General features: G+C 47.0%; 1 protein-coding gene across 1 annotated transcript in view; it reads right to left on the bottom strand.

The window, feature by feature from the left end:
- Positions 1-3531: 3531 nt before the first annotated feature.
- Positions 3532-13245, bottom strand: part of mmrn2a (multimerin 2a) — a 46738-nt gene continuing 37024 nt past the window's right edge. Inside the window, exons 6-8 of the mRNA XM_063191073.1 lie at positions 9934-10508; positions 7324-8680; positions 3532-5633 (exon numbers count right to left, since the gene is read on the bottom strand). Coding sequence (XP_063047143.1) covers positions 5236-5633; positions 7324-8680; positions 9934-10508 — 2330 coding nt within the window. The 3' untranslated portion in view covers positions 3532-5235. The remainder of the gene's footprint in view (positions 5634-7323; positions 8681-9933; positions 10509-13245) is intronic.

The following is a 13245-nucleotide window of genomic DNA, read 5'->3' as shown; positions in this document are numbered from 1 at the left end:
GACTTTGTTTTATATTTCTTTCGTGCCATGTCAAGTCCACAAACGCAAATAGACTGTCCACTACACCGCTACGTGCTGGAGCCATATCATAAGAGGTTTCACTCTTTACGCTTGCCTCAGCCACACCTACGGGAAGGTAGTCGTTCTCCCCCCCCCCCCGTCAGTCTGCTGGCCACAGGGAAGCCGACAGGGCTGGTCACTTGACCCGGGCCCAGGGAGAGAAGAGGCCCAGAATTTGGTCCTTGTTAATGGATGAGGGGCCCTGTCCGATAACTTTGTCCTGTGCCCAGCCAAAGCTGTCAGCGGCCCTGACTGCTGGTATCAATGCATCTGCAGGTGGGAAAAAAGAAGGAGGATGACCTTTACAACGCCACTGTGCTCCGCCACTAAATAGAATCAGATTCAATATGGATGTGCTTCCACGATCTGACACCCCCTCCCATTTTTTGCCCCAGCTTACCTACAGGGAGCAGCTTCTCAGGAGTCTACTATGCAAACATTTTGTTTTGTTTCGTTTTTGTTTTCTTAACCCTAGGGTCAGACTTTTTTAAAATAACCTTCCTATCTCTTTGGCTTTGCCGTTAACGTTCAGACAGAAGGCTGTGCCTACAGTGTGCAGTTAAGTTATGATTGGTGGTCTAAGGCGGGGTGCCAGTACTGGAGGAGTGCATTGAGGGATGGCAGAGAGCATGCTGCTGCTTTGCTCAGCCACTGCTCTGAGCCTCGGCCTGGATAACTCACGGCTCCCCTGGGCCATTTGGCTTCGCTGAGTCTAATCACGCTACACCTGTAGAAGCTGCAATGTATGGAAAGGGCCTATGACCTGCTGGATGGTTGTGTGTTTGGGCTGAGCAATGTTCTGGTTGTGTGCACTTCCAGATCAGTGTTTGTGCATATTGTTTTTCCATCGAAAAGTGATTGTAATGCACTTGTGGGTTTTTTTTTTTACCAGAAATGGTAAAATGCTAGAGCCTACAGAATCTTTCAGCAGAGTGACCTTTTTCCAGCTAGACTTGTTGTCCACCGGCCACCAGTTTGCCTTTTATACCTCTATGCAGTCCCGACGGGCCTTTTACTTAATGTTCTACATTTTGGTGTGTGTTGACAGCAGACCGTCTGTCACATCCATTTGACAGTTATACTTTCTCTTCAACTGCCTTACCTACGTTGCCTAAGCCTCTAACAGATGCGAGGAAAGACCAAAACCAATCGTGAGAAAAGAAAGAATGGGAGCCTTCATGAAAAGAATAGATGTGTTCACTTGCATTGACAGGCTTGAGTCCAGTCGTATTCCTTCATCCCATAGTGTGCAATAGACTTCTTCCAGTGCTGTTTTGTCAGATCCCTCAGCTCTGTGAGATGACCGTGATTCTGTGTAGCGTGTAGCACTAGACACGTCCGTCTCTGTCCCTGATGGGCAACCCTTGATACAGAAGCTACTATCCAGTGCCACATATTCCAGGTGAGCTGGTTTTACCGGTCTAATTGAACTATTTGGGACAGGGAAAATCAGGTCATTTTTAAGACGAGGCACTGGATTGTAGCTGCTGCATCCAGATTGCCCATCACCAGTATCTGATAGGAATAAGCTAAGGTTGGTTGAGATGTGGTCAAATTTCTAGGTCCTCTTCAGGGTGATGTCCAGATGTTCCCTGGTCCTCATACCAAACCGGATTGAGAGATTGGAAGCCCCATGATGATGTCTTGCCCTCTGCCTGTGTTCTCAATACAGGTAATTACAGCTCCATGGGCTTATCCACCTACAAGTAGCCACATGCGTGGATTAGACCTCTACCCGGTGTGGTCAACATGAGCTGCCCGTCGAGTGGAGCTACAAAGCCGTCACAACTCGCCACAGTAGTGCTGCCTCCCCAAGAGGTTTGTGTTTTGGGTTTGAGCCATGTCAACAGCCTATTTGGTAGGTAGCTCGTTTGGACGTAGCAGCCCATCTCTTAAGACCACAGAGATGCCATTAAGAACACCATTAAAGGTGGGGTTGCAGGTTAACCATTTTAAGAAAATGTACTATTATGACATCACGTTGGGGGTTCCGCAGGCTCATAGGAGTCTATGTAGAACCTTAGAATCCTGGGGGAGTTCCCCCAACGTGATGTCATACATGCAACCCCACCGATAAACCCCATGTGCAATAACTACTCGACATCGATAGACCTGAGTGGTGTTCAGACTTCCTCCATGGGTCAGGTCAGCTGTTGCCTATGTGCATTTTCTGGTACCTCCATTACTGTTTTCAAGCCGACCAGAGCGGTGCCTGTGCCTGTTCCAGCACCAGTTACATTTGGAACTAAAGTGCTTAACTGCGAACCTCCCGTGTTCTTCATACCGGGCTCTGAACTTTTCCGTATGTGCCCATTTGTTACTGAGATGAACCTGCTGCCGTTCACGTTGTCGGTTCGCAGGTCAGGACACCAAGTAGCTATCAGCTCGCATAGCGAAGCAATTTTCTAGTTCCCGCACACTCGGAATGATGGCGTGAAAACGCCAGCCGGTTCAAGATTAGATGCAGGCACTGGCACGCTTCCCTGTCGGCCTGAATGCGCCTTATGACCGTTCACCCCCAATCCACTTTCTAACCAGGAAATGGTACGTTAGTTTAAGTTCATTATACATACATGCTGTTGCCGATTGTCAAGAAATCTTTTTTTTTTTCCTCTTTGCTCACTTTCATAGGAAATGGAAAATCATTCATTCGGATTAACCTTTCATCCATGTACATAAGCAAAGGACATGAGAGATCCAGATGAATTCAAATGTATTATGCTCTCAAAAGAGTGGTATTTTGAACGACAGTAAGGTTGTTATATTACCCTAAAATGTGTTTTTTTTTTCACTCAGTAATTCAGAAATTAGAGATAAACATGCATTCTACTCCCACTGATGCGTCCCTCAAACATTAACTGTACAATTCTGTTGTGTAGTCTCTTTACATCGCTCTCTCAGATGCTTTGTTTGTATGTAGCTCCGCAGGTGCGTATTCACAGAGAGCATCTTATAGCATAGTTAGAGGTAGGGATCGGTGCTACTCGCCATCTGAGAGAAATGCTAGTGTACCGAATGTCCACTAGGGTGCATTGTTTCATGAACATGAAGAGCGTAGAATATGTGGAGACAAAACCCAGAAGTGTCATTGTGTTTATGTGTATGAATGCAATGCAAGTATGGATATGTGGTGATGTGTGAGTGAGTATTATTGTGTGTGTGCGTGTGCGTGTGTGTGGATGAGCGAGAGAGCGAGCCAATGTGTGTCAGATTCGCACGTCCAAGAACTTGTATTTGTAAAATTTGCAGTTACGGAATAAAACATAATGTACATATGGTAGATATTTAAAATATGCTTCTCCAGAAAACCACAATTAGACATGTTCTGGTCTAATGTTCAATAAGTTATATCTACGTACATTAACCCTCCCCATGACCTCCTCTAATATGTAATTGCCTTTTTTGTACAGCATCTGGTTGTAAAGGTGCCTTATGAGTTTACTAAAGAAAGCATACTCTGTACAAAGACTGTCCAATGTATCACTTTATAAGTAAATAACATTATTTTAGTACACAACCTTGTGGTGACATTTTACAATGATTTCAAATGTGATGCCAGATGGTTATCGTCCACCATGATGGTAACAACTGCATGTGTGTGAACTGTGTTAACTTAGCAACAGTACTGCTGTCATATGAGGACTGGGCTATTTCATGACTGCATGGCCATTTTGAATCTGGTTAAGTAATTGCCCATTGAATTACAATACACACAGGTTATGTGTGCCAAAGCCATATACCAAATGTGGCAGCCATAGAGTGTTGCAGGTGAGGTGATAAAAAGCTGAATAGTAGGCCTATGAGCTTCCAATTGTGTGATTCCAACCAGTCTTTACTGGTATGACCATTGCAGCGGTATGCAAAATCATATTTTCTCACGTATTCATTACACAGTAACAAACAAACAAAAATCACAGCAATGTAAAGACATCTATAAATGTGGAAAAATATATTTTGGTTTCCATTGCATCAAGAATAAGTTATGTGCTCAACGGCTTACTCAAGCATGCATACCTGGTGCCTAAATGGTTTAAAAAAGCTATGTGGAGGGGGCTATAACCAGGCTATGCAGAACAAAAAATCCCCGGAAGTGCTTCTCATCATACTGGTCAAACGGGTGCAAGTCAATCTTTGTCCTCTGGTCCTTACCTGAGGCCCCTAGCCTTGTGATGTGGTTTGTAAATGATCAATGTTTTTATTCAATTTCTTACAAAAACAATCCCAATTCTCTGACTTGCAATGTGGATGGCGAATGGCAGAAAGCCCCCAAACTCATGCTCTGCACTGTGGGGAGACTACAGTGTTTTTCTCCATGGAGGTGGGGAGAAGAACACTAAGGCAAGGGCCCAGAGGCCACAGGATGGACACGAGGACATAGATTGCGTGCATCTTAATATGCGACCTTGCCTCCTCCACTTGCGCTTGTCTCCTCGTCCCGCCTCCTGGGCCCTCCTCCGTGGAGAAAACGATAAAGTTTCCCAGCTGTCAGCCTAGCCACAACAACTTTTGAGGGACTGTTTTTCATTCACCATCCCAATTGCAAATGAGAAAAAGACTCTACAATTGAGCTTTTGTAAGATATTGAAATATAATGCTGCTGTCAGTGATGTCATCATGACGAGAAGCGAGTGTAGGAGGCAAGTGGAGGAGGCAAGGTCGCATATTAAGATGCACTCATTGTCTTGAAACCCAGAAGTCTTCCAGCTGCTCAATTCCCTGTCATCAGCAGGTTCGCCATGGGTGGACATTACGGGTTTAGAGGTACAAGTCCAGCCACACATTTCTTCTACCCAATGTGCTCAACTAGCTGATCTGATGATCTATCTAATGACTAGTGACATCTCTGAGAGTTGGGCAGAATAATACATGGGAGGAATTCTACTTTTTCAGTCCTGTTTTTTCACCTTTGCCTTTTATATTGTTTCTAGTCATCAAGTGTCCACTACAAGGTAATCTCTTTAGCCACCAGTCTTTGCTTTTCACAGGTGCTAAATGTCCTAACTGGGACTGGATTTATAAATACAAGGTGGCCAGAATAGTCTGATAGGACTAGGTCTTGGTGGGATGGAACAGTAAGAGCAGTGGGAAGGAAGGGTGAAGTAGCCGCTGCTTTTGAATGACACATGTTCTAGTAGACTCAACCAGCTCTATCCAATTCCAATGGGAACAGCGCCCTCAAATGGTTTGATAGAGCAATATCCCAGCAAAAGTATTGTCCTCTGGCTTGTTTTCCTCCAGCGTTCCCTGCGACAGTTCCAGGTACAACTGCTCGCCTTGTTCCATGTGTAGCAGGCAGACGCGAGTGGCGGGACCAGCGGGCCTTCGCGAGCTCTGATGCAGGCTGGCAGCCACAATCCCGTCGCCTCTCACCAGGCGCGCCAAAGATGTCCCGGGGCCGAAGTCAAGCGTCACGACAAACAGGTAGAGTCCCTTGACAGGTGCACGGAACAACCCGGTGTAGATGGAGTACAGGTTACCACGGTCGGACATGATGTCCTCGAAGATCAGTGGGCCGTCCATTGCGAAGCCGCTCTTGGTGCTCGAAATGAATGCTAGGTTGGCTGTTTGGGAACCTGAGGGAAGTATTGAAAAGCACATTAGGTTGAGTAACAGCTACTCACCATAATCTGCACATCTATATTTGCTGTTGGTATTTTTGAAACACTGAAAGTGCATCTAAGTTCTAAAATGCTGGTTGTAAAGGTTGGTCTTTGGGAGGAGGCCTGCAGGATTGTGGAGAACGTCTTTTGAGGCCACCAGAGGGAGCCATAGCTCCACAGTGAGTTGGTGAGCATGTGTCTCCATACAACTCTGAAACCTTCTAAAACTGACTTAGAACCTCTACATCCAAAACTATGAGCTAGTTTTTTTCTTTCTATCAAAACACACTACTGTGAAAGAGACCTTGTCTCATTTGGTTCATGCAAAAACAGATTCTGTTCTCTATGTGTATTTTAGCTTTAGTGTCTTTAATTAGGACCGTGGGGAGCGAGAGGAAGTGCGTGAGCCAGAGATGTTATATGGATGGGGTGGCAGTGGCGGAATGAGGAAATGACTTTTGGCTAAATTCAACCGAAGGTCCCTATGGGGACTAGGACACATATCAGGCCCACTGACAGTTTTGGCCAGACCGGGGACAAGATGATTTAAAAGCCCCCCCAGTAACACCTCACCTCACAGGCTATTATATGAGTACCCAGTTGTGGGCCGCCTCTCTCTCTAGGCCGAGGACAACCCCAAAGCAAAGGCCACACCAACCACTCAGGGGCGTCGCCAGACCTATTTTACAGGGACACGTGCCTGGGTATTGATTTGCTGTGCCCCGGTATGAGTTTCACAAAAAAAACCTTGCTACCTTGGAATTTAGCTCAAGTTTAGTAGAGGCCTACGGAGTAATCTACCAAATGTGCACAAAATAGTGCACATGCACTACTTGCAATAATATGAATTTACAAGTCTTTTAAAATAAATAACTGCAAAAAATGTGCTTGTGCACTTCGCGTGCTCGCGTTACTCATGAACGGCGTGACGTTTTCCATGTGCGTTACGCCCATTTGTGGGGGAAAACAGCCCATGCAAGTCAATTGGTGATGTTGGGGTTTAATAAATGAAAGATTCGGACCTGTAGACTAGCGCTGTTCACGCGCAACATGCCGAAAAAGTGTTGTGTTGCCGGCTGTTCAAATAATATAGCTGAAGCATGGACTGTGTTCATTTAGACAAGCCGATGTAGCATGTAAGTTGATGACACATTCGGTTTGTTTTCACCCATAAAGGGACGTAACGCACATTTACGAGCAAAGTACCCGGATGGCCGTTCATGAGTATCTCTCGTGCCCTACTGTGCCCCTGTATAGCATTAGGTCAGCTGACGCCTCTGCAACCACTCTCTACAGAAATTAAATCAGAAGAAAAATCTCTACACAGACCACTGTGATTGAAGGTCAGAGTCATGGCCTACGATTTTTGCTTTATGGTGTAATGCTAGACCAACCCGCCACGCATAAAGTATTTTGTGCCATCAGGTAGGTTCATCAAGTTTATACAGGTTTAGTAGTGGCACACGTCAGGGTAGTGCAATCACAGCTAATGCCACAATTGTGGACATTAAATGATTTTTGATTGTTTTTAGTGGATTATCTAATAGTCATGTTCATTGCAGTACATTAATGACCAATAACTAATTAATTTATGGTAATTGGCTTTGACCTGATGTCTGAGCCCCAAAAAAAACGTCATTGACCCCTTACATCATTAACTTACCCATAGTCTCGAGCGATGCATCCCTCTTGTTCCGATGGCTGACATGCTCTGTGTCTCTCCGCCCATTGCTGGCTTTCCTCTGCTGCCTCCTCTGCTGTTTGGCCTCCTTCCTCCTCATGATCTCTGATAACTTGTCAAGATCCACGCTGACCTCGGATCCGCTGAGCCCCTCTGTGTTACTGAACAAGCTCTTGAATTCCTGCAGGTGATTCTCCAGCCCTCTGCTCAGGGAGTCGACCTCCGCCTGCAGTTTGGCCACCACGCCACTCGGGGCAGCGTCTAAAACCGACGAAGGCTGGTCAGCCGCCTCGGTCTTCAGCTGCTCCTTCAGCTCCTGGAGCATCTTCAGGGTGGCGGGGATGGAGTGGAGCATCCTCTGCTTCTCCGGAAGCTCCATGAACTCCAGCACCTCCATGCCCAGGATGACCTCCAGGACCTCGGCGTGCCGCACGGCGTCCTTCAGCAGCGAGCTGAAGGAGTTCTCCAGGTACTTCACCTTGCCCTCCTTCTGGTCCTCCTTGGTCTGCAGCGCCAGGACGTCCTGCTGGCAGACCGCCAGCGCCGTCTGCAGCAGGGACACGTTGGAGTTGAGCACCCTCGTTCGCTCCTGCTCGAACGCCAGCGAGTTCTGCACGTGGCCCATGCCTTGTTTGAGGTCCTCCACGGAGGACAGCAGGTCGTACCAACCCTCAGGCTTTGCGTGTCCTGTGCCATGCCCCAGCCCGTGTCCCTGCGGGTGTCCGTGCCCGTGTCCCTGTTGCAGGGAATCTCTGTTCTGCTTAGCGAGGGCGTCCACATGGCTGATGGCCTCCTGCATGCGTGCCAAGGTGTGGCTGAGGTTGGCATGGGCGTAGAGCTGCTTGTAGAGGTAGTCCATGTCGTTCTCCATCTCCCCCAGCGCGTCACTCTGCATGGTGAGGTTGCTGGCCAGCTCGTCCACCCTCTGCAGCACCACGGTGCGTGCCGCGTCCACTTCCAGCCCCGTCTCCATGAACTTGATCTGGCTCTCGAGGCCTGTGTTCTTGATCTTCTCCTCCAGCGTGTCCATGTCTTCCTGGAGCTTCCTGACGCTGTCGTCTGTCACCCGCAGCCCCTCGCCCAGGCCGTCCAGGCGCACCGTGTTGTTGACCACCCGCTCATCCAGCCGGGTGATGGCCACCCACAGCGGGTCCGTGTCGTGGTGGGTGGTGGTGCCTGGAAGTATGGCGGGTGGTGCCGTCTGGTCCTGGGCTGGGATGACGGGCCTCTCGATGGGGATGCCCTGCCAGGAGCCCCCCTGGAGCTGGAGCTGCTCCTCCAGGCGGTCCTGGTTCTGTCTGAGGTCCGAGATGGAGGAGTTCAGGGCTGCCAGACTTTGCTGTTTTTACATGGGACCACAGGGAATGAGAAGTGAGTAGTTGTTAATGAACACTTATGGTCTTAGGGCAGTGTTTCCCAACCAGGGGTACGTGTACCACTAGGGGTATGCGAACACACTTCAGGGGGTACTCGGAAAAATTTAATTTTAACAAATGCATGGAACCTGGCAATAGCCTAATGTAATGTAATGTAACACAGTCACATTAGGATCGAGAAAGCAATATAGAACATGATTGTTGGGGTACACATGGCACAACGAAAAGGTTTAGGGGGTACGCGAGACAAAAAAGGTTGGGAAACACTTATAGTCTTAGGGGACAAACAACAACACAACATGGTCCATATATTCATGGACATACAGAACATAACGACCTCACAAAGAAGATGTTGACATGTCTACAGGTATTTGATATCTTTGAAAACGCATTGGTTTTGGCCGCACTGCTCTTTTCTCATTTCAAAACTCATTCAAATTATCCACCTGATAAAAATATCCATATTTAAAAAATATCCTCATACGTGTAACCAGCGCATAACAATAAAATCATCAAAATGTCGCTGGCCCTGCCCTAGCTCAGAGATGGGGGCCTGCAGACTTTGCTGTGGGTGGTGGGCTAGGAGAATACATAGGGCATGCACAGCATTATGAAGGAAATCAAAACGACATACAATATATAAGGACCTCACTAAAATTATCATCTCATTATTATTATTAGTAGTAGTAGTAGTAGTAGTAATAGTAGGGGAATAGGAATAGAGCAAGTAATGAACACTTGTGTCGTCAAAGCGCTTATGGGGGAGAAGACACACAGCCATGTGAAGACGTCATTTGATTTGAAACTGCATTTCATTATGATGTTAAATGATGTCCTCTTTGAAAACAATCTATACCTGCAGACATCGCTCGGTAGGGAGTTAGACAGGAAAACAGGAAATAGGAAGTGAGTCATTGTTAATGAATAGTCGTTTGGTCAGTGGGAGAGGCAACGCATACCCCAACGCATACTTGTGTGCATATAAGGACATCACTGCTTAGATGAGTCACCACCTAAGTCACATGACACTGGTTTTCAGTTCTAATATCATTACTAGGTAGATGATTTGATTTCTTTTCTTGGAAACTAAGAGAAGCCATATCTTCAATGTCAGCTCATCATTGGAAATGAAATGACTTTGCTTTGATCAAATCAATGCAAAAAGACGTGCAACGCTGTCGATTGAACCTCCCTTTGCTATGAGGGAGTAGAGTACCTGTAAGTTCTTCTGCTGCCTCTTGATCTTGCCGTCGATGTCGGTCTTGAAGCTGGTGAGGTTGTAGGTGAGGAAGGCCCTCTGGTCGTGCAGCCTGCCGTCCAGCGACCTCTGGAGCTCTGCTATGTACTGGAAGCCCTCCTCCAGCTTGGACTCCAGGTACTCGTACCGGCTCATGGTGTACTCGTCCAGCTCCTGCTGCCGCTCGTCCGGCATGTGGCCCAAACCCTCGGGGTCCGGGTCGCGATGATCGTGGTGGTCGGCATCGCCGTCAAGATCTGGGTCAGCACCACTCGTTCCGCCGCGGTCCTCTGCATGCTGGTCCCCTCTCTCCTCCTCTGCTTCCTCTTCCTCGGCCGCTGGCGCCTCGTCTTCGTGTTTGCGCTTGAGCTCGGCCACGTCGCGGCTCAGGCCGCTAACCTCCAGGGAGAGGCGCTGCAGGGTGCTGTTGAAGCCGTCCAGCAGGGGCTGCAGCTGGGCCAGGATGATGGCCGCCACCTGGGGCAGGTCCTGGAGACCCGGCGGCCCAGAGTATGAGGGCAGCCCGTCAACGTCCAGGTCCACGGTCACGGGAACTAAGATGAGAGGAACAGATTTAAGAAGCACTATTAGTAAAATGAGATTTTGTTTTAAAAATATATATATGTTTTTGGGCTTTTATGCCTTTATTCACTTATTTAGGACAGGAAAGTGAGAGAGTGCAACAGGGGAGAGAGAGAGAGAGAAAGAAAGAGAGAGAGAGAAAAGATCGGCAAAGGACCACGTGTCAGAACAAAACCCAGGTCGCCTGTGTAATAACATGGTGCCCCAGCCCACTCAGCCACCTCGCCTCTTCAAGAGCCCGTAATAACATAGACTGCATGGAATTTTTAAAAAGTCTCCAACGCTAACTAGGAAATTGGGTCCTATGTCCAAAATTCCAGAGTGTTGCTTTAAGCCTAATCCTAACTAGATGTTCACTGCCCAGGAGAGGGGGGTAAGACAGCAGTGTGCCAGAGCCTTGGCCCACAGTCACCAGAGATAGGGTCAGAGAAACACATTTACTTACTGCAGAATCTCTAGCCCATTAAGACAGTGTTATAAATGTACTGTTACCAGAATGGCAATGACGAAGTTGTAGTACATTACTAAAGCCCTGTGTTATGTCATAGTATGCTAGTTATGGTAGTTTACTTTTTACTTTTTTAGGACAACTATACATGGGTTCTAAATGCTGGAAACTGCTGTCGGTCAAAAAATTAGCTCACGTGGTTGGCTGCCAGTGTCTTGCCCCTCCTCATAACATCGTGTTGATAAACATTGAGAACCCATGTATATCAAAACACAGAAATACATAACGAGGTGCTTAAGGAGGTGAATGAGTTTCTAGCATTGGTACTGCAATTTTATAGCACTGGTAGAGTAGTGCAGTTTATAGAAGGTGTAATATAAGATGTGGTCCAAAATTACGTGTGAGCATGTAAGACCAGAAGAATACAAAACAATATTTGGAATAAATGTCCACAGTGAGAGGTCCAAAATATTTGATTACCACCAATGTAACACTGTGGTCCACATTGGCCTTCCTTGGAAATCTGAGTAGGCCTCAGGGAATGTATGTACATTTCACAAACCTCATGTTATGTAGTGTGGGTATCATGTATCATACGCATGATATCTGTATATAAATCTCTGAAGTTATGAATAGACTATGAGACAATGCCAGAACAATCCTCCTTTGTCAGACGGCAACGACACAATGCCTCTAAGAAAGCGAACAAATGCTCAAATCAACTTATCTTGACGTTGTTTGTACAGATAAACAAATTGCAGAGTATCAGAACAGTCAAGTTTTATTCCGATTTAATCTCTGGTATTATTGTGGCTTTACTTAGTGTTAGCGTATCCCTCGAGCTAAATGAGCGTCATTGTTCAATAAAACAAGGGCTTTTTTGTCCCAGCAGCCTTAAAATAGATCATGTGAAATGTCCAGGCCTTCGTCCAGCTACCCCCATGCGCACACACACACACTCGGACACACACACACACTCTTACACCCCCACGCATAGTTTCCGTTCCTTTGATTGTGTTTTGTTTGCCAGGTCACAGTATGATTTCATGTTGGAAAGATTTGCAGTGTGTGTGAGTTGATGGATACACACACACACACACACACACACACACACACACACACACACACACACACACACACACACACACACACACACACACACACACAGTAATCAGGATGTCTCTTGGGGGCAAGTGACATGACCTCAACCTCAGCGTAAATGATCTCCCATCAACCTTGAGCTTTCACAGCAGCCAAAATTAACTTTCTGATTATTGTGTGTGTGTGTGTGTGTGCGTGCGTGTGTGTGTGCGTGTGCCTGTGCGTGTGCTTGCATGCAATAGGGATGGCAGTGTTCTCTCTAGTCATCAGCCAATTGGTGACAAAATATGAAAATGACTGAATAAATATTGGATAGCTGGTGAACTGTATCATGTATTTGTCAGTGGCTGGTAATAGTTCACCCCTGGTGTGCGTGCCTGTGTGTATGCAGGTTTGCCAGATGTTTTCCAGCCCAAAAAAATGTCCAAAACCCGCCTGGAAGCTCTAAATCCTACCCAATTTGAATTAAATTCCATTGATTTCTATAGCTATAAATCTGCAGAAAAAACCCGTCCAAATGCCCCTTTTACCCTTTTTTACCCGCAGCCAGACGATCATCCTAAACATCCCAAATGGACAGGAGCCATCCAATCTGTCAACACTGTGTGTGTGGATGCATGTGTTTGCTGGAGTGTGTGTGTGGGTGGCTCAACTTGTAGTTTACATCAATACTGCAAAGCTATGCCAAGTCTCCCTACACCTGAATGTGCACATATACTGTATGCAATGACAGTGGGCCGAACCAGTTGTAAGTTCCTGAGGTACATGGATGGATTTACAGCAGTGTTTCCCAACCAGGGGTACGTGTACCTCTAGGGGTACGCGAGCACACTGCAGGGGGTACTTGGAAAAATGATATTATTATAACAAATGTATGGAGCAGTCACATCAGGACAGAGAAAGCGATATAGAACATGAATTAGGGGGTACTCATGGCACAAGTAAGAGGCTTCGGGGGTACGCGAGACAAAAAAGGTTGGGAAACACTGGCCTAGGGCACCAACTGTGTTGCTGTCCAAATATTTCTGGCCCTAACTGTATGCAATGACAGTGGGCCGAACCAGTTGAAAGTTCCTGAGGTACATGTATGGATGTACAGCACGGGCCTACTGGGACCCGACCCAGGCAGGGGCGGTTCTAAGGGGTGGCAGGGGGTGGCA

Source organism: Engraulis encrasicolus, chromosome 24, assembly GCF_034702125.1.
Source record: "Engraulis encrasicolus isolate BLACKSEA-1 chromosome 24, IST_EnEncr_1.0, whole genome shotgun sequence".
Lineage (NCBI taxonomy): Eukaryota > Metazoa > Chordata > Actinopteri > Clupeiformes > Engraulidae > Engraulis > Engraulis encrasicolus.
Note: the sequence above shows the minus strand (reverse complement) of the source record. Positions and strands in the feature narration are given on the sequence as shown.